This window comes from Poecilia mexicana, unplaced genomic scaffold (genome assembly GCF_051168715.1).
Source record: "Poecilia mexicana isolate PSO_F unplaced genomic scaffold, ASM5116871v1 scaffold_7, whole genome shotgun sequence".
In the NCBI taxonomy this organism is placed as follows: Eukaryota; Metazoa; Chordata; class Actinopteri; order Cyprinodontiformes; family Poeciliidae; genus Poecilia; species Poecilia mexicana.
The window spans coordinates 21,900,297-21,922,444 of record NW_028263376.1 but is presented as its reverse complement, the minus strand read 5'-3'; the positions used below and the strand labels follow the sequence as shown (position 1 = coordinate 21,922,444).

Genomic DNA, 22,148 nt, shown 5'->3' with positions numbered 1-22,148 from the left:
GAAGAAATGGACAAGGGAGGAAAAACGCTGGGATATGCAGTCTTGGTAAAGTAAAGCCTTTTTATTTGTGTTTACTTTCATCATTTTTATCTAAAAGTTGAGGTCAGGTGGTGCTAAAGTCTTTTTTGTCATTTTATACCTGATTTGCTGTACATTGATTTTAATTTATATTGCAACTTGTGATAAATTAAGTTAAATCTTAAAAAGCTCCTAAGCAATAGCCTACAAATGGTTTGATTGAACAGAAAACAATAGGATTAGGAAAAAATTGCATAAAAAAATAATCTATGAACAAACAAATGTGTCCAGCATTTTGGTGCTATACTATGTATTTCTCTCCCTCTCTCAACTCCTTACACATTTTTTAGCTCTGAGATTTATTGATGAAATCCGCCAGGTCCCAAACCTTTGAGCTGACAACGTCCAACCACCTCAACTGTAAATAACATAGTTGCAGCTCCACCCTAAACAGCTGCAACAACAAAAACAACAGGCTGATCTGCTTATGGATGATTAATAATTCAATATTAGTCACAGAAGCATCTACAGGGTTGGTGATTAATCTTTTCATTGACACATTAACCACATGAAATCCTTCCTTACTAATGTTTTCTACAGCCATTCCTTAGAGGTGTGTGGCTGCCATCAATCCCTACGCCTCTCTGTGTTTGCACTCACTCCTCCTCCTCCATTCATTCGAAACTTGTCTATTCAGACACGCACCATTAAGTTCTTTGTTGCAGCTGCTTTGGCTGCACGCTTGCCATCGGCTCGGATCGACACAGACAACAGCAGAGTCTCTAAATGATGGTCTTCCTCTGTGTAGCCCTTCTCCCTGAGCTGTACTCCTCTTTGTGCGCCCATCGCTACAATCAGAAACAATGAGGTGTACTCCAGTTTCAAAAAAACGTCATTTTTTTTTCGTTATTTGCTTTGGATTCATTCTAAGCGTGTTACCAGAGAGAGGGTTTTGATGGTGAATGAACTCGCGTTTGTTATAGCAGAGGCCTCAGCTCCTTCTAATGCTTTGAACGGCCTGTCGGTACAAACGGAGCATGCTGGCCCACAGAAAGGAGCTCTCTGGGAGAAGTCCTCTGTTTCCCCTCCCTTGAAGTTCTTCCAGTCACAACCACAGAGCAGAGAGAACATTCATGAAGAGAAGAAAATAAAGAGAGGATAGAAACGTTAACAGGAAGAGGGGGAAAGGTGAGAGACAAAAAGACAATTAGGAAAAAAAAAAAGAAGATCGGAGCATCCAAGCTGAGCAATGGGTGTGAAAACCAACATGTGTGTCAGATCAGCTTTTTACACTCATCTGGGTGTAAATATAAATACACCAATCATATGACTGATCACACCACACAGACGTGCCACTCTGTAGCTTTTCACTCCTTTTCATGTGCAAATTAAAACCTCACACTGTGGTTATCAACATCTCATCTGATATTTGGCTCAGGCAAAAGCTGCTGATTGGAGACAGTAGTAGAGACATTTAAAACCTCTGTCTACGTTACGTTTAGGGAAAGAAGCTGAGATCACAGTGCATAGCTGAGACACGCCTCAGCCTCCTTTTAATTAAATTATATCTGCCTCCGTAGTGCAGTTCAGAAATGGGATTTTTGTGTGTGTGTTCATTGCAAACCGGTCTATGTGAAGCATGTGTGCTGTTGACCATCTGATCACAGCTGCTTGTTCCTTCAGGCTCCATGTAGATTTATCACATGGCAGCGCAGTCTGACTCACATGAAAAAAAAAAGACTTTTTGTGAGAGCTGAAGAAACGCTCACTCTTTTTTTTTTTTTTTTTAAGGCAAATGCTCACCGTTGTGGTAAGTTACCGCTCTTGATGCGGAAACAGTTGTAGTATAGTGACCCCATGTGGCAGATTTTAAAAGTGCGCAAGATATGAGAAGCGAAACAGCTGCTGTAATAGGCGGACTCGGCTTCCGCAGAGCCTAAATAGAACCACCTGTATATTAAAAGGGCAGGACGGATGGCATGCCGACCCACATGTCAGCTGTGGGTGGATTTGAGAAGGGAGTGGCACTAACGAAAGCTCCAGCATGATCCCAGTACTGACCTCTTCTCTCTGTCTGACATTCAATTCAATCAGCGCTGCATATGGCACGTGGGAGCAACTGGTTCATCATGGCAGTGTGTCAGGGTGACATGATGGATCATTCATCTTACAGGTCTCATGGCTAATCCTAGGTAATGTTAGCAGCTAAGTTAATATTAGGTTTCTCATGCTTACTGTTAGGTGATCCAGTCATTTCTTTCAAGTATATGTATTTTTTGCATTTATTGTCTTTTAACCACAGTCCCCAACAAATGTTATTGGTATTGTATGCAGCAGGCTAACACAAATAAGTGTAGAATTGTAGAAAAGTGGGAAGAAAACTTATTTTACATTATTTTTTTAAATATAAAAATACTTTTGTTTTCAGCCTCTAAATAAAATCTTGTGCAACCAACCTCAATGAGGAGTATTGCATTCTTGCAAGCGCACTGCAAGTTAGAGAAGCAGGAAAAAAAAGGTCCAATTAGACTCTGGAGGAGCTGCAGTGATCTCCCACTCAGGTGGAAACTTCTTTATGGAGGGGTGGCAAAAGGAAAGCCTTTGTTGAAAGAAAACCACAAGGAATAACATTTCTAACATACAGATCACCACGTAATACATGTATTTACTAATCTGTCTGATTTAAAGATTAGTTTGATGATTTGAATTATTTAAGTGAGACAAAAAAGCAAAATCAGAAAAATCTGTCAGGAGACACATTACAGCTTTGCTTTGAAGGGCAGTATTATGTATTTTCCAGGCACATTGTGCTATAAAATAGCACTATTAAGTAACTATGTTACTTTCAGCTGTTGACATGTTAACATGACTTAAGATAAATTTAACTTTGCAAATTTTCAATGCCTTGAAATTGGGCCAGGTAGGGTTTGAGCTAAAAAAAAAAAAAAAGTACATTTTACTTAAGACCCTTTTAACATTTCAAACGGTCACACTGTAACCTCTTAAAGTTGATTAAAAAAAAATCTTATATCTACAAATCACATCAGATAATGTCTGATTTTCAGTTTGTCTCTAGCTCTGAAAAGTCAGAAAGCCGGTCTCCACAGCCTGGAAAAAAAGAAAAAAAAATTCTGAATGACTGTAGGTCAAACTTTGTTCGATCATGTGTAGGCGTGTCACCAGACGGAAGTGAGGAAATGGAGAGAAGCAGGAGAGGGAGGGACAGAGGGGGAGGAGAGAGATTTAAGTGAGACAGCAGAAAAAACACAGGGAGAAGAGCTGAGAAGGGGGATGGAGGTGCCTTTGTGTGTAACGTGATCACATCCTGCAGCCCACTTGGACAGCTGGGAAGCCCCCTTCCCTTCCCCCCTGACTTCCAGCTGGGAACACTCAGACGACAGACACATCAGAGCAGAAGAAAATAGACGTCAACCCTTCATCCTCTCTTGCTGTGCATGAGCTATAAATAACAACACTGAAACAAAGTGGAACTTAGTCACATTTATTGATTTTAACCAGTATGACTCCCCTTACACAGCCACCCCACCTCTCAACTAGAAAACAAACACTTTTAGAGCAATAATTCAGCAGTAATACATCAAACTCAACTCGCTCCTTCTAATTTTTTTTTTTCTTCCATTTTTCTTTCGAAACGTCCCGGACGAAACTTTACATGTTTGTTTTCAATCCTGTGTAAAGGTCCCATGACTGAGGAACATGCAAATGACATTTAGCTGGAATCAATATGCCACTAATCATAATGCACATTATTGATAAGAATACAGTACTGCATCACAGTTCAAATAAATACCAACATACAGGTGAAGTGGTTATTTTATATAAAGATATCAAACTCTTATGGATCAATACTGAAAGACAATATGACAATAGTTTGCACTGCTAATTTTATTATCACAATGCTATAGCTTCCAGCAAACAGAAAACTTTTCATTTGAAAAAAATACAAAAACAACGTAAAACAGCATCTGAATTGCACTTTAATTGTTCAGCTTTATCTCCATATTGGTAACTTTTAACGCCTCAACAAGCAAGCATTGGCTGTAATGGCACTATTCAAGCTTGTTGATGCTAATTTTTTTGTTTTCTGTTTACTGAAAACATAAATGTTGAAAACATGATGTAAAAAAAAGAGATAATAATAATAATAATAATAATAATAATAATAATAAAAAACAAACTCAAAAAGAGACAAAAAGAAAAGAAAAAAAAATGTGCAGCAAGCACATTTTTTCCCCCCAACAATACTATTAAGATCACATTACCTTCACCAAACACAGCTAGAGATGCGTAGATGTTTCCAATTGTACACCGATTTGCCCCTCAGCACATTTAGTTCAACAACGGGAGGCCAAAGGAATTCTTTTGGTTCCCAAAGTTTGATAAAAAAAACAAGAAAAAAAAAACAAAACAACAACAACCTTTTCTTAATACCCCTGAATTACTTGATCACTGACCTGCACAATTCAATACAATTTTAGTTATTGAGCTAATTTTAAAACTATTACCTCTCTCACGCAAAAAAAGGGGCTGAAATCACTTTGCTCTTTATTGCTGCTCGTAGTCAGTTCAAACCCCATGTCCCTCACCTATAAAAAAAAAAACAAACAAAAAAAACAAAAAAAACAAAACATAAAATCCTAATCTAAGATTCTCCCTTGAAACAATGAAAGGCACTACTGGTCAGAAACGAAGAACTAAACAAACCAACTGAACAGAAAAACCCAAAAGCCCAGGGGCCCGCTCGCACGGAGAGCCGCGGCCGCCTCGTCTTCTTTCCGAGTTCTGATTCTTGTCGACCTAAACGGTGTGCCAACATTTGGCACAATAAAACGAAGAGAGAATGAAGCAATTCCAATTTGGAATTTAATAGTCGCAACTTGCAGAGAATTCTGAAGGCCAGTGATCGGTTTCGATGGAACGCCCTCGGTAAGAAGCTCGGAGAAAACCTCGTCACGCCAACCCCAAAATTTTATCTCCCGAACACAACTTACCCATTTGAATCAGAGCGTTGTCAAGTTTCATTGCGTAAAATCTTTTGTACTATTCCTAGGAATAATAAATACATGAAAAAAACCCAGAATCTGATCACCCTGGATTTTTTTTTATATAGACCATGGCAGTAGAATGAACATACAAAGAAAAAAAAACAACATAACATGTAAAACGTAACAAAACAATTTAAGAATGGTTACTTGATGGATAAAATCTTGAGGACAGACTCATAATAGTCTTATGGTTTGTGGAGCATTTACTCAAGTAATTAGTATATTTAATCTGTGTTAAACTTAGATTGGTTAACTCACAAACCATAGTACTACCACGCTTTCCTATTAGGTTAACAATAATATGTTATAATCCTATATAATCAAAGTGCACATAGAGAAAAAATAAAATAAAAATATAAAATAAAATAAAAACAGCTTGTCTACAATGAGAAACAGCCACATGTCCCCTGGCTTCTAATTGGACGGTTAGATTAGCCAATCATAATCTGTTCCAGAATGTTCACTGGACTTGTGAGAAGTTTGCTTCCAGCAGCGATGCACTTTTTAAAAAAAAGAAAAAAGATTTGATGTGCCACATTTTAGTGTTCAGATGTAGAAGGCAGACTAGTTTTTCAACCTTTACGTCCAAATCGGCTACAGTTCTAAGAGTTTTTGGAGCTGCGAGGGAGAACTCTGTGTTGGTACTCCGTCGTCCTCGAGGAGTTACTGAAAAATTACTGCAAAATGGAGACATAAAGAAATGATCAGCATCGTTAGCGTTCAGGTTGTCTGAAAGCAGCTGTCAGTAAAGTCAGGTGAGGAAGAAGACGGCAGCCGGTGTTAGTCAAAGCAGCAGAAGGCGATTTTAGGAGCTCAAAGCCAAATATGGTCTCATTTTGAAGTTTTTTTTTTCCAATAAATTAAAATTGGAGCTGCGCACGCACTGCATTTTACCCCGCAAGTGCAATTAAGGAAGCCAAAAACTGTCACAAGTGCTGTGAACCTCTCTTCTAAAGACAGCGATGAAGCCACAGAGAGATGCTATGCGGGTTAATGAAAAACGAGTGAAGTTTTCACATGCAGGCTTTAACGAACAAATACAAGAAGTGATTTGAGGTGAAAACTCAGAGGTGATGAGGGAGAAGCCTGCAGGCGGAGGTAGGAGGAGCTGCACAGGTGCCGTTTTGCAACGACACCGGATTAAAAGTTAAAACACATCGATTTCAAATTCGACGGGGCAGTCGACACTCGTCTAAGGATTCTAGTCACGATCACATCCTGAGATCTATCTACAGCTCAGTGAAGCCACAGAGCCTATACATGGGAGATCATTTCAATCAATGTCCTCGGGTCAAACCTAGTGACCGTTTATAGGTTTTCCTGCCTCTAAATATCACCAGGAGTTTCTCCCTCTGGAAAATCCTGGACTTGTTTCTCCAGATTATTAGACAGACATCTGGTTTCTCCCTCCTTTTCAGCACCAACTGATAGAAACTGAATGCATTCTACTTGTATGTTGAGTGATTATAAAACATAGAAGTAAGTGACCTCTAAGGAGGCTCGTTTTTTTTCATTACATCGTACAACAGCCTCTAGTGCTTTGTGCTGTGGCTTACTGATCCACGCTCAAGCAGGGTTGATCACCAACAGTTTTCCTTTTTTTTAAAATTATTATTATTAGGAATCAATCCGCATTGCATTGTATCAAAGATGGAGGAATACTGTCGTAGGATCCTGCAAGAGTGCAACCTGAAGGATTATATCAAGAATATAGAGTTTAACATAGAGCTTTGTAGCGTTAGAAAATGGTTCAATTTAAAAAAAAAAAAAAACAAACCTTGCAGGATCACCTTCCATCAACCCTGCTTTTAACATCAGAAAGCGAACATGTTTATGATCCACAAGCATTACATGGATTTAATAAACACAAGCCCCACTTTTATTCTTTTTTTTACTATTTGCTTAATACTAGCCTGCAATGGTTTAAAGCTATTGTAAATACTAAAACAGCGTGCGCCGTGTCGTTCTCGCACACCAAACGACACGGCAATGAGAGGCCCTCGTTGTGCAAATGGTTAAAAACATATACCCACGCATACACACACACACGAGGGCCCCTTCACTTCCCAACACTGAGATATACACACGCAGCGTAACGAGAGGATGTTACCTGACAGAAATATTTTCCTCACAAGTCCTCTTTCTAGTTAAAGGGTGATTGGTGATGCTGAGGGAGCAAGCTGCTGACAATCTACGAGAGAGAAGGCGGTTATAGCTAACAAGACACTCGGATTGAAGACATAGGAGAGGTTTTCTTCATTTTTAGCTGTAGGCATGGGCTGGCTACTGGCATCAAGGTGTGCCACGGTTTTTAAAAGGAAAGGTTTCAAACTTAGCAATGCTCCTCTAACATCTGTAGCTATGAGCTATGTTTTAGTAACAATAGAAACAAGCATTGGTTTCTGTCTTAAACAAAAATAATTTCTCACATTATACAATTGTGTTCAAAATTAGTCATATCCCTGGCAGATGTAGATTTAATCTTTGGGTAATGTTTTGAAGTCGGCCAGAGTCTCGACTTGAATCCAATTGAGCGCTAAAGATTAGGGTGATGGCAAAGAGGGCTTCTGTCGTCTTAGGACTTGGAGCTCGTTGCTAAATGCTCAAAAATAACTCATGACAGGCCTTTAGCTGCCAAGAAAGGCTTTTCCATTGATTATTTATAGAAGTATGGGTATTTTGATACGACATTTTATAAATAAGACGACAAATTGTTTTTCTTCGAAAGTTAAAAATGCCTTTGAACATAATGTTTTGTCTTTTGGGAGACTGTTGCTTCATTTACAACCAGGAAGTCGCTTCCTGGATGAAGGAAAATTATTTTAAATCTATGTCCGGCAGGAATGTGAATAATTTTCAGTTCAATTCAACAATTTTGAGCTAAGCTGTACATTTTTTCTTTTTGAGTTCCATAAAAAAATAAAAAAATTGTGAAACTGTGGTACTTTTACTCAATCTTATACAGCTGTGGCTACAATGTAGCTTATAACCATCAGCGTGGGTGAATGACTAAAGGTAGCATGAAGCACGTTGGGGTCCTCTAGACTTGAAAAATATGATATACAAGTACAGGCTATTTACCATTTAAACTATGAACATCTGGTACCGGCCCATGCCTACTCGGTCACATGACTTTATGTTCTCTATTATACACTGGAAAGCTGTGGCGCAATCTCCTACAGATAAAGCAGGAACATGATAATGAGTGGGGGAGAGCTGAGACATGAGGACGGGGCTTTGCATCATCGACAGATAAATACACTGAATGTTTGCATCGACAGGCACTTTCGCCGAGTGGTCGGTTTTGCTTAATCCAGATTTGAGGAAGTTCCTCTTGAAATAATTTGTGCTCTTCCAGAATTTTGCTGATTTAAAAAATAACCTTTGAAACAAAACTATATTGTATCTCTGTTCACAGTAAAACAGAAGAAGTAACCTGAGGCACCTATGTTGAAGTGCACTTAATTTGGGTGCGAAGATCGATTTGTCAAACGTTCTCCTCCTCTCTCTCTTGTGATATGGCTCTGATCGGACCCGACGCGACACGTCGGGTCGCGCGGAGCTCACAGCCCCTCCTGTGTTTCACCGTACACCAATTAACTGCGATTTTTGCAATGTAGAGCCCTGCAGTTCATCTGATAACACACCTGATGACAGAAAATAACGGTAAATCTTTTTTTTTTTTTTTTTTAAAGCGTTTTTCAGCTGCAAAGCCATGCAATCCTACTGACGTTATTGTATTGGTGTGCTAGCATCACAGCTTTAAACTGATCCTGAAATATACACCTGCGGTCACAGGTGCTCCTTTTTCTGCCCGAACCTTTTCATTATAAAACCAAGAAACCTTTCCCCTCCTCCCTTTCTCAGTTTAAATTGGTACATAGATTCATTTTGATGCTCCCCTAGCCACAAAGCAGAGGGAACTTGCATATTTTAGTTCATTTTCTTGTAAACATCAGTTACTTGATTTTAAAAAAATGGGCTGCCGCATACAGGAGTCCCTGGTCAGGATGGAAAGGAAGGGAGAGAAGTTAAGGGCTATTTTCATCAAAGGAGCACCGACAGACACGCCAAGCAGAGGATGTCGTTCAGTCCGACATCTTTACATGCCTCCACACCCCCCACCATGTGCTTATGTTACTGGGCCAGGACAGATAAACACAGAAGCTGCAACCTCTTACATCATAGGTACAGCACCATGACAGCGGAAAGAATAGACACTCCATAAAATCCACAACACCCCCCTGCCCCCATTATAACCAGGGCCCTTGAACCCACATGCCAGATATGTCTACTACGGTCCATAGCACACTGTACATACATCTGCATTCCCCTATGTGGTTACACGAGCACAAACGAGCAGCCGGTTAGTAACGCAGCAGTCCCTAGAGGAGCGCAGGCTGGCCGGGGAGCAAAGCGAGCGAGTGGGGCTCTTTAACACTAAGGGCAGGGAGGGTTCGGCCCCCCACCCTGCCCTCTGTACACAGCAGTCCAGCTGGACGTCCGAGCCGCCTCTCAGTCGCAGTAGATCTTGTACTTCTCACTGCAGAAGATGGCGGGGCCTCCCAGGATACCGTTGGGCATGGCGTTGTTGAGCTCGGGTCGGCCGGAGCCAGAGCAGGTGAGAGTCTGACTTACGTGGGGGTTGCTGGTGGCGGTGGTGCCGGCGGCCTTGCTGCGGGCCTTGGAGCGCCCGCTGTTGCCGCCGCGTCGGGTTTGCTCGTGGTCGAACTCCAGGTCCTCCAGGCGCTGCGTCAGCGCCAGCTTCTGCTGGATGGCCATCCTCAGCAGAGAGTTGAGGGTCTTCTTCTCGTCCTCGGCTGCGGCCAGCTGCCTCTGCATCTCCTCCAGCTGGGTGACGTATTCGTCGCAGCTGCAGGAGGGAAGCAAAGAGGAAAACGTGAAGCTTGACCCGCAGGTTCACCACAACCTGAATTTCTCACAAAACATTTTATACAAGAATATCCGTCTAGTGACCATTAGGCAGCAAATACTTGGTCAGGGATCCTTTCGCGTGAATAACTGCATTAGTGAGGCGAGGCCCATTCTGCACACAATCTTTTAACAGTCATAGATTCTGTGCAGAAGAACCCCATCTTTGTCAAAGTACCACTAAATCTAACCTTTAGAAAGATCAAGAACCTCAGTCGTTTTTGTAACCAGCAGATGGCAGCAACAAGCCACAATGCTCAAGCTTGCGCACCAAAAATGTTCCTGTAATACAAACTTCTGACTCAATCAGCCATTTTGCCACCTCTGCTACAAATACTGCATTCAGTATTTGAATGCTCTAAAATCGACTACTTATTAGAGAGTATTAAAATAATTTCCAAGTTGAACAACTTGTTTAAAGCAATCTAAATCCTCTAATTTTAAATTTTCTCTAATGGGGAATAAGTGATATGATCAGGTGAGACACAAAACTCAGAGTTTCTTTACATAAGCTCCGAGCAAGGATGAAGGCATTAATGCATTAACTTTGTGGTCATTCAGTAACGAAGTGAAAGGATGAGAAGAAGACTCTGCTTTGTTACTCTCACCAGCTGCAGTGAAACTTCGTTCCACCCAATCCATCAAACACATTGTCTCAAAAATGCAGTATAACTAATAACTGTGTGCAGGGCTGCTGCATTATGTCCTGCCCCTCATTCCGAGTGTGTGTGTGTGTGTGCGTGTGTGTGTGTGCCTCTGTGTGTGAATGATTTAAAGCTGGACAGGTAAGAAAACCGGGTTACTCAACAGGATTGGGTTTGGATTGTATCTCCAGTCTCCATCTGCTGTAGCAGCACTCCTGTTTCATTTTCATCCTCCTCCTCCTGGGTCTTATCTCACTTCACAAGCCTCAACATTTCTGCTGCTTGTATCAGAGCCTTTCAGTCTCATTTGTGCTCATCAACACTTTCTTTGTTTGCTGGTATAAAAATGCAGCGGGCTTTTTCTTCATCGAGTGAAGAGGAAAATACAAAGAACTTTTGTTTAATTTTCTTGGCAATTTAGTAGCGACAACCTACTATTTTGCAACGCCTGATTAGTGCTGTTAGTGCCAAGCCAGGACAAGTTTATTTGTATAGCACATTTCTCCAACAAGGCAATTCAAGAGTGATTTCGATGATGAACTGCTTGTGGTTTTACTCAGCAAACCATTTAGGATAGAGACGCACAGATCAGGTTATTCTTGGCTGACAAGGATTTCTGCTTTTTAATATCTGACTTTGCAATTCTGATTTATTTTCCCCAAGGACTGGAGCACATGAAATAGAAAATATCCCATAATGCATTTCTCAATATCAGTCTGGTTTTTAATGCTTAGACATAAAATTGTCACAAAAAAGCCCAAAAGAACTCAAAGAACAAGTGGGCCTGCCAACACCATCTGGAAGAAAACCTTTTGGAAAACTTTGTTGTGAAGTCAAAAGTCATCCGTGCCTGCAGATGTTTTTGTTGTGTTCAGTTCTGCACGTGGTTCATGGCCATGTGAACTCTGCCCTTACCAGACCACCACACAAACAAACTAACACCTCCACCCCTGAACCTCTGCTCTGCTCCACTCTTTGGGACACACCCAGACAAAAGGGATCAGTGCTTCTTCATTAAACCCAGTGTGAGTCTTTGGGGGGGGCGCGACCCTGTTACGTGTCTGGGGGGGGGCGCTAGTGTCTCTTCAGACTGTTCAGTGTGTCTTGCCTGGGAGTGGGAGGTCGTGCGATTTTTTTTCCCGGGAAAAAGACGACGGGATACAAAAGGAGCCTTTTTTGGCCCGCTGATGGGGTCATTGTAGCACGATAAAGGAGGAGAGCCAGGAGGCGGCTGCAGGCTTGTGTAGGATGAATACAAGCCGTAATGACGGCTGTGACAGACGAGCATATTATCTGCATCCTTTGAGGAAATGTACAGTGGCTCACTGCATCTTACCGCCCTCACAAACAAGATGTTTCATGACTGAAACTGACCTTAAGGCATATAAACAACCTCCTGAGGTGCAGTCCTGATCTGAACATGACTGATCACGTTGAGATCACACAGATAAAACGAACAAAACAACTTTTTTTTTTTTTAATAGCATGAACACAACAGGTTAGGGTTACACGAAATGGTTTGACCGTTGATCAGTGAGAGCAGAAAGGGAGAGCATGTCGAGGCATGTCTGAGGAATGTTGGAGGCAGGACTTTAACTGTTAACATGACACCAGGGCCCGCAGCTGGAGGGGCTCAGACTCTCGCAGGGAAACAAAGAGGAGAACGTAAACACATGTGAAAAATATCCCATGGCCTTCCCACTGCAACATCCACTCCTGTTTTCAACAACTCCATAAGTAAAGTGTTACAACAAAACCCTAAGCTTTCCCCAATTCCACTCCATCTCTGCGTTTTTCTTTCGTGAGGACCACACATCATTTGCGTGTGAGAGATTTTTCCCCAAATCCCCCTTTTCATTACTGTCAGAGGCGATCACTCTGAAAAATTGGGCTCCTGGAGTGGACTTCAACTACGAACCTGGTCCTTCCTCTTGTCACCAGATGCTTAAAGATGTGTGTGTTTGGTGCTGCGGAAGCACAGGAGGGGGACAAGGGATACAAAGGAGATGGGGAGTGTGGGAAACTTCACTCAGGCAAGTCCCCCAGCTTTTCAAAGACCCCCTGACCCAAACTCTGTGCCGTATAAGCACAGAATTTACATACCAATGCATGAATCCCATAAACAGACTGAATGTAACCCTACAACAGTGGTGGACAACCGGGGCTGGGCGGGCACAGAAACAAATGTCATCTGAGGTAGGCATTTTGAGCATGTCAACGAAAAGACGCATCGATGGCAGGTTTTAAGTTACAAGAACAGCATCTTCAGAAAAGCAGAGTGTGGAAGACTAACAAAACTGACAATGTGTAGAGACCTGTGTGTAAGCAACTGTAACTACCTGCTGAGACACTGCTCTTATATAGCGTTACATCAGAAAGATCAATGCAGATGAAGGTAAGGTTTCAATTTCTACACGAGGAAGATGAGGTCCTAAAAGCTGCCAGTAGCCTTCTTCCATTTTAAAATTGCATCATCATCTCAGAGCGCCATCGCTATAACGATTTATCACTCAGTCGTGCGATGAAAAGCAGTTCTAAGTGCAAGAAGATGGACCGACTCTGCTATGAAAAACACATTCAAATGCATTTAAATTTAAAATCGTACAACAAATACACACTTTGTTAGCTTTAACACGGGGTATGACCTCCTACATACACATAACACAGGTAAACAAATAAGCAGTGTGTGTCTGCTATGTGATGAAAGCATAATCGCAGCCAAGATGAGTTGGGATTATGGACACAACCTCTGACCGGCTTCTCTTGGGAATCAGAAAAGATTAGTGAGTATGTCGGCCCATCCGAGACACAAACACACACCAAGTCAGTAAGCAAAAACCGATGCTTAGGTGACATATTTTGGCGCTAAACAGATGAGACTCGTTCACTCTTAAATATTCAGTCTCATCAGAATAAAAGACCTTTTCTTCCTTGGTATGAATAAAACTAGGGGAGCTCAACCTTGGCAGACACAACATATGGCAAAGATGGATTACATTTGAACAATAATCCTGTCTTTAGCTACCTACTTACTGTGTGTTTGGCCTCTGCATGCAACAATAGCTCTAAGAATAACACCCCTTCCCTTTTTTTTTTAACATGAATTATACTTGTCCGGTTTCCTATAGTAACATGGCAGACTAGCACAGATTAGGATTGATGCCAGTTCATTAGTGTAAAGAGGAAATGCCGCCTAAGGCAATTTACCAGGAGATACAAACATAGTAAAGATTTGAAGGTTTTAAAATGCTTTGTCTCATGAGAGGTGCTTCTTACCGTGTGGCAAACATAGCTCGGAGAGAGGAGAAGGTCGCAGCGTCTTCCTTCAGAGCCTTCAGCTCGTTCCTCAGCTTCATCATGGTCTCCGTCACCATGGCCTTCTCGTTTTCATACTTGCTCTTCAGATTGGCCAAAGCAACCTCAGCTGTCTGTGAGTGAACAAGAGGAAATACAGAGTGAGAATCGCTGGTAAAAATGTCTTTTCTGTCGGAACGAGCAGAGAGACACTGAGAAATCAGCAACATATTCAGACAAATACAAGAGAATGCAGTTTGAGGACTTAAAAAAATAAAATCTACCAGCAAGGCAACACTTAGAAGTCTTGCTGTAGATTATAATTAGGGCTGTTGTAAACGAATATTTTAGTAATCGAGTAATCTATCGATTATTCTTACGATTAATCGAGTAATCGGATAAAAAAAATTATAAAATGAAATATTGGTAAATCTGGCATAATACCGGTGTTACTATCGGATATCAATATCAGTCCAATTTTCCATATTTGAGCATCCCTAACAGTTGCTTTTTTGTAGTTTAGAAAACTAACCTGTAACAATAATAGCTCACTTTCTAAGTTAACCAGAAGAAAAGTTATAGAAAAATCTGAAATTATATTGAATTTAATAACAAAGAAGCAGGCTCACAAATATGCTTATAAAAAATGTCTACAATCCAGCTTTTAGTTTATATATTCATCTTCAGTGAGTTTAATAGATTAATTAAACTCACCTTAACCACCTAACCTGTCACGCTTTGGGTTTGAAAATACGGGAAATGCGGCCTGGAGTGGGAGGAGAGGGCGAATGAACGAACGTAAGATGGGGTGGAGGGGAGGAAATAGACCAGCGGACTGACGAACCGTTAGACCGGGGGACGAACACGGGGGGAAGCAATACGGGACCTTCACTGGTCACACTCAGAAACTCATCTATCAGCCATGTACGATGCGCTCCGCCACCCGTTTCTTCAGACCGGGATATAAAATTTATTGTGCGGTTCGTCGGTAAAGCTACATTTACACGGTAAGCACTCAGCCGCCCGCCCTGTTCAGGCTATCCGCTCACCTCAGCGCTCTTCCCGCCGTTCGCTTTCAACCAGCAGCCCCGGAGGAGAAATGCTGCCGTACTCCAGGCATTCCCCCAGTCATTTTAAGGATGCTTATTGGTTCCCCAAAAACGATAAAAAGTCGGGCATTATCATCAATCAATAAAATCCCCACGGGCCAATCTTGAAGATTGGACTTTATGCCGCTGAGACTTAGCTTTTGTCAACAACTCAGAGGCGGAAGTGAGAGCTCCGCGCAACGCAAATGAAGTCCCGGCCGGAATAAAACATTCCTAACTAATAAAACATAAATTAACGAAGCTTCGAGGCAGGTAAATTTTCCTCGAGGAATTTTAGTAATCGAGGTACTCGAATCATTCGAGGAATCGTTTCAGCCCTAATTATAATATACAATTACATTAAAATATATGTGACATGTCACAATTTCTATACTTTGTACATGAAAATGCTTTTACACCATAGTTTGTTTTAAAGAAAATAGAAATTTTAAGGGACAAAATTGATAAATGTCATATTAAGTAGGGATACAAATTCTCTCTGTACAGGTGACAACACTCTTCTGTGTGGAAGTTGTTACTTAGCTAAAAAGAGTAAAAATTAATCATCAATAAACCACTGAGGTGTTACAAAATTAAGTAAATTAAGTCAGGAAAAGCCGATTTAAGAAGCTATTTAAAAAATAAACTATTTTCTGCAACATGTTGTGTCTGAATAAATCAGACAATATGACTTTCAGAGGATTCCAGGACGGTTTTTACCCGTCATGGAACATGACATGTGGAAATGTTGCCATTTGCTATCTTATACTAGTATAAGATGCTAAAGACAGTTCAACATGCCATCTTAGAAATCAGCTTGTGTAATTTACTGTAAAATCTCAGAAAAATACAATTTCTCTCTCCAATACTGAGGAAGTAAAGAACCACTTTTCTGCCCTCACAGCAGGAAGGTGGTTCTTATAGTATCATCATGGCTCTCAAAGAGAAATCAGAACCAGCTGCCAGACTGGAAATGTCCCACAAAATTCCGGTGCATCTCTACAAACAAGTCGTAACTGTAGAAACATCCTTGAATCTAAAAACAAATTAATTGCCGACTCAGTCTACAATTGTCTGCCTCTCAGTCAGAGTTACCTCTGTTTAAGTGGACCAGTTCTCGCAGCTGAATGTCAAATGCTCATTTACAAGCTGTTATTTGTTTTTCTATGTGCTCTCAGTGAATAGCCCCACACATAGCTTTAAGGGCTGCCACAGCAACTGCAAACACACCCAACATTAGGGCTAAAATTCTTTGCATTTCACCCAGCAGCTCTGTTTTCCTAAACACACTGATACTCAGGGCAGCTGCCACCATATGGGTGCTTCCTCAGCGTGTGTTTGCGATTGTAACCCGTCTGCAACCTGCTTGGTGCAGCAGCTGATCAGACCAGAAATAGCTCTGTCTTTCACCGTTTCTGCCTGATAGTAACGACAAGCAGGCTGAACAAACAATGACAGGAGTAGACAAATCGGATCCACCCACCTGCTTGTTGGCCTTGAGGACAGTCCGCAGAGTAGCGATCTGTTCCCGTTTGGTGCTCAGCAGGGATTTCAGTTTGAGGATCTCCTCCATGCAGGCCTCTTTGTCCTTGTCTGCCACGGTGCCGAGCTCCAGAGACGCTACCCGTTGGCGCGACAGCTCTGTGGTGCGATCCACGGCCAGCTGCAGGTGCTTGATCTGGTCTCTGATGATCGCCACCAGGTTGTAGATGTTCATGGGCTCGCGACGGTGGTCCGACACAGGGGAGGGGAGAGAGGAGACGGGCGAGGGAGCGCCATCGCTGAGGTCGGCCCTGCCATGCTCTGGGAAGAGACCCTTGGTCAGCAGGATGGGAGAACGCCGACCGCGGCCCTCCGGGCTGCTCCGGCCACCTTTGCCCTCCTTGTAGAAGTCGAGCATCACTCTGTTGGGGGTCTCGTTGTTGCACATGCAGACGTGGTTGTAGAGGGTGGCCAGTTCCTCGCTGAATGTTACCAGCTCATCCTGGGCCACGCTCAGACTGCCCTGGGACTCGCCCGCCACGTCACTCAGCTAAAACACAAAGAAATAAATCAGCTCCGGCTTCTTTGGGAGCACAGAAACGGTTTCAAGGAGAAGCCTCTCACCTTGCGCAGCTCTTTCTCCAGCTTAGCCTTCTCTTCTCTCTCCACAAAAGTGGTCCTCTCCAGATTGGACAGCTTATCTCCCAGAGACCTGACGTCGTTCTCCAGACGGCTGCGCTCCTCGTCGTAGCGCGACTGACAGGCCTGGTATTCTGCTTTCAGCGTCTTCAGCTCCTCCTTCAGCTCCCCTGCCTCAGACACGGCCACCTGCCGGAGAAAAATGATGACTGAGCTTAAAAAGTCAAAACGCAGACATTTTGTTGATTTGTTCAGGAGAAGTTTGAGTTACCTTGTACTTGCACTCCAGGATCTCTGGTCCGTTAATGTCCACTTCGTAGTAGTCTCCGTCCTCGTGGCTGTCCCGCTCTTTCTCGTTATCCAAAGCAGACTGGCGCTCCTTGCTGGCTTGGAGCTTACGGATGGCGTTGAGGTTCTCGGTCAGCCGGTTGACCTTCTCCTGATGCTCGGACAGAGCCCCATTGGCCTGCTCCAGCTGTTTCTGGGAGTCCTGCAGATTGGACAGCAGGTTGACCTTTTCCCGCTCCATCTGAGAAGAGATGCACAGAGATGCAATTTATTTATGTTTTAATAACTAAATGACGAGAAACGGGACTCCCGCTTTTAAGGATAATATTAAATCAGAGGATTAACTGTCCATGTGATAAGCTGCTTCAGCATCAGGATGGTGTTATCGCAGAATATGAGGCAGAGTGCCAGCAACATCAGCATCAGGGTCAGTGTGACCTTAACGGTTCAGGTCCACCGGGTAAGGGTCGTCTTACAGACATGAACAAAGCTGGGTTTATATCAGCACTGAGCTATTTCAAAAACTATGCCCGCATGATATGTGCCCGAAGTTTATTAGTGAAAGACGGAACTACAGGGCAGAAAATAAGACTTAAAATAAATCTGGTGGGCCTAGGTGGGCCTAGGTAAAAGCTGCCTTAGGACTTTATCCCATTAGATCTTTTTGTAGGAGCCTTGAAGGTCACATCACCCCTAAAAAGAACCAGATGGTCTGCCACCGAAACAGATGTTCCCCAGCAGCCATTTCTACATCTGATGAAGGAAAAAGACAAAACAAGACATAAAAATAATAATAATGTGCAAAACAATTGCTATCCACAGGTTCAGATGAGTTTCTGGTGACTATGGTACCCAGACATGTGTGATCTTGTGGCAATGAGCAAGCAGATGGCAGGACCTCCAGTGGCACCACCTGCTGCCCTGGGAGCCCAGTGGAGCCTGGAGTGTGTGTGTCTGGCTCTCCTTGGATTAACTTTGCTGTAATGGGATTTAGATGCCTGAGGCTGACGGGTCAGGATACAGCAAGCCTCTCCTCTGAGAAACACACCTTTAAATACAGATGAATTTTGTCCTGGTTAGAAATGGACCAATCAGGACTTTACAGCCACCTTCTCGGACCCATTTGTTTTCTTGCCAAGCTCTGACCTGCTGATGCTGATTACAGCAAATTCCAGTTTCTTATAAAAAACACTAGATAACAAAAGAACATTCAAAAAGATTTTCTTTTTATTTAGCATTCTTTAATAATTACTTATTTTAGGAGCAGAGGCAAAATCACACCACTCTGTAAGAGCAGGAACTGCAAAACAAGTGTTTAAAGTTTAAACACATTTTAAAGCGAGATCTTTTAAACTGTTTTTACGTCTTATATAAGTGATAAGCACAATTTCCAAAGTTTCCTAAAAGCCGTCAACATGTGACCTGTTCAATCTGTACCCCGCCTCTTGCCTTCTTGGTCCATTTTCAGAAATAATGCTTTAGGATAAACTAAAGATTTCTGATCCATTCAGATTTTGTCTTCTGCGATTTTTATCAGTTTTTTTATTCCACTAAAATGACATTCAACTCTAAAACTGACAGAAACAAGTAAATCTCTAAGACATGGCAATGCTGATGTGTGGCAAAGAAATGTGAACAGAGACCAACCTGCATCAGCTGCTGTTTGAGCTTCTGGATTTCTGAGATGTTCAGCTCACTCAGCAGGTCGTCGACCAGGCTCGGCACCGGGCAGAAGAGCTCCTCCTTGTTAGGAGTGGAGATGCGGTTGTCCTCGTTGATGGTGTTGGCCAGTTTGGTGAAGCTGTTCTCATATCCAAGCAGAGCCTCGTCGTTGTTAGGTTCCGTGGCGGCGTCGTCACTGAATTTGAGCCCATCCAGAGAAATGCTTAAAGGACTGAGGGAGAGATGTGGGAAATTACGTTATTTGATGCTTCGAACGTGTTCCCTAAAGCCTGACAGCAGCTTGTTTGTGTTCTGGTTACCTGTGATACAGAGTGTCTCCGATGTTCATGTAGTGGGAGAGCTCTTTCCTCAGAGAGGTCTTGAGCTCCCGCTCCGTCTTGATGGTCTCCAGGGCCTCGCCCAACTGACGTTCAGCGATTTCCTTCAGGCGGATGGCGTCCTCCAGCTGGCTGTTCAGGAACTGAGTGTCTTCTTCCAGACGACGGATCTCGTGCTTCAGACCCTCAAACTCCACCTAGACAGAGCAGAGAGGCAAGAGGAGTCAAGATTTCTGGAATTTCAGAAAATCAGCCATTGGGTTAACTGATGAGGAGGCTCCAAAAACAAAAGCATCATTATAAAAACATATGTTTAGTACTTTAGATAATCTTATTTAAAAATATATATATATTTGAGATCCTTCTAAATTTGGAAGAATTTTTATTGAGTATACAGTCATGTACGCATAGGTTTAGTTTAGTACAAAATAAAACACCAAAGGTTCATTGTCAGTCAGAGATTGTGGTGAAAACCACCTGTAAATATTATGACAAAAATAGTCAGCAGTAGTCAGTATGCACAAAGGCTTATAGTTCCATACAGGTTGCATTTTAATAAGTGTCATCGAAAAGTTTATTTAGTTCAGTAAGTCAATTAAAAATGAAACACTATTCAGACAGAAATTGATATATTTCAAATGTTTTTTCCCCTGCTAGTTTTGATCATTTTGACTTACAGCTAATAAAAATGCTCAATTTGGGCAAAAAGAAATGTTTAATTCTATATGAGATTGATAAATAATGATTCAACAGTTGTTCAATAAACAGATGATATATCACAGCATAATAAGTTGGGTGGAAGGAGAAAGTGTTGCAGTTAAAGTTCCATAAGCAACAGGGACTTGTGCACCATACTGTATCAACATACTGTAACAAAGAACCTTAAGCAGCATTAAGGTTGTTGATGTTGTTGCTCCATTACTATCTAAGGTTAAAAACAATTTGCAATACAATATAAGTATAAACTTCAGGGGGAAAAAAGGGATGTTTAGTTACAGTGGTTATTTTTTTTCTATTTTTCTCATGGTGGACTTAAAACAAGTAAAACTCAACAGAGAAATGCATTACAAGATATGAAAAAGAGGCAATGTTTTTTGTTTATGTCATCAGTGAAAACAGGCCAGTGAGAAGTAGATGAAATGATAATCGACTTTGGGGATTATATTTGATAACTGGCTTGTTTAAAAGGAATTCTGCCCTAAGAAGCAGCTAAATGATACTCAGAAGCAATTAAAAATTTGCTAAGAAGAAGGATCTCGAATCATTTTATAGTTAATCATCTCATCTTTTTATGCAAGTATGTGATTTTTACCGCGGCAACACTCTGCCCTCTCCATTTCCTCACCTGACTCTGTTTGAGCGCGGAGACTTGCTTCTGCAGAGAGATGTTCTCCTCCTCCAGCTCGGTGTAGTCCTGCAGCAGACGGCCCTCCCTGAACTTGTACTCCTTGATGTCGTCACGCAGCTGATTCCTCTGGAGCTCCACCATCTCCCCGTTCTGTAGGTGAGCAGAATTAGAGAAGCCGTCAGCTTGGGCGATGCCGATTTTGATTGAGGAGAGCTGCAGCACTGCAACCGTTTTTAACGTTTTCAATCTTGCTAAATTATAAAGAGCTCCCATCTGGATGAACCAAATGTGTGCTTGCTGGGAGGTAGGTGCCAGGTGTCGCTCCGGGCAGTGGGCCACCAGCTCTCTCACTTGACACTTCCAACTGCACTAAAGGGATTGAAGCCTGCCTCGTCTCTCTTAGGGACGAGTGTTTCCTGTGAGTGGGTAGAAAACTGTGCAATGGTCTAATTATCCAAATGAGAACCTCATTATGAGTCTTTCTTTGTATCTCAAGAGTAATCGACACAAGTGAGGAAGCTACAGAAGAAAGGTAGTGCAAAAACTGGCTGAAATGTCCCAGAAGTGCGCCAGAGAAACGTGAGGTTTTGCGTTGACTTTTTTGTTTGCTCCTATAACCAAACACCACTCTGTTTCTAATGTCCTGTAAGTGCAGTCTGATACCTCACGCTGCTCAGGCTTCATTAATAAAATAAAGCACAGAGAAGCCAGGAACAAGCCTTTCCACCATAAGGCTTCTATCTCCCTACTGAACCATGCAAAACCTTACCAGTTGCCCAAAAGGAAGTACTTCGTTGCCTAGTATGCTTAGTTAGAATAAATAAAAAAAAAAAAAAAAAGAAACAGCATATGTCTGGGATTTTACATCAACGAGTTAATGAGAGTGGTTTCTCAGTCAGGAGATTACCTAATAACGAAGAGACTATTAACTATCAATCTGTGTGTGACCGCTGGGCCCCTTCCTCTCATGCCATCACCATGTGGTCACGTCAAAATCCCCTCCTCTCGGGTCATTTTATCGGTCTCACAAAGTCGCTTTTGAGGGGGTTTCACTTAGACATACATCTAGATTAACTATCATTATGATACAGGGCTTTGCAATAGCATTTGCACCGCTGGAACCTTTTTGATATGTTACAAAAAGACGTCTAGATTTCATTGGGATTTTATGATGATCCAACAAGTAGCACATCATTGGGAAGTTGAGGGACTGTGTTTTATTTATTGTTTTTTTTTTCAATCAAAGAAGTACATTTGTATTTATTGTATGTATGTATGTATTAAATGTAGGGCAACCATTTGCTTTCAGTAAAGCACACAATTAATAAATAGAATCACCGTGCTTATAA

General features: G+C 42.0%; 1 protein-coding gene across 3 annotated transcripts in view; it reads right to left on the bottom strand.

Annotated features, from left to right (window-relative positions):
• Window positions 1–3,504: 3,504 nt before the first annotated feature.
• Window positions 3,505–22,148, bottom strand: part of LOC106923831 (protein bicaudal D homolog 2-like) — a 43,944-nt gene continuing 25,300 nt past the window's right edge. The window contains exons 3-11 of one of the 3 annotated variants that reach the window (XM_088007243.1): window positions 20,797–20,949; window positions 19,434–19,648; window positions 19,099–19,345; window positions 17,435–17,692; window positions 17,149–17,352; window positions 16,526–17,074; window positions 13,937–14,088; window positions 9,723–9,957; window positions 3,505–7,275 (exon numbers count right to left, since the gene is read on the bottom strand). In XM_088007243.1, the coding sequence (XP_087863369.1) occupies window positions 7,228–7,275; window positions 9,723–9,957; window positions 13,937–14,088; window positions 16,526–17,074; window positions 17,149–17,352; window positions 17,435–17,692; window positions 19,099–19,345; window positions 19,434–19,648; window positions 20,797–20,949 (2,061 nt within the window). In that variant the 3' untranslated portion in view covers window positions 3,505–7,227. Of the gene's footprint in view, window positions 9,958–13,936; window positions 14,089–16,525; window positions 17,075–17,148; window positions 17,353–17,434; window positions 17,693–19,098; window positions 19,346–19,433; window positions 19,649–20,796; window positions 20,950–22,148 lie in introns of all 3 variants that reach the window. The other 2 variants (XM_088007244.1, XM_014997143.2) reach the window with 2 other exon arrangements.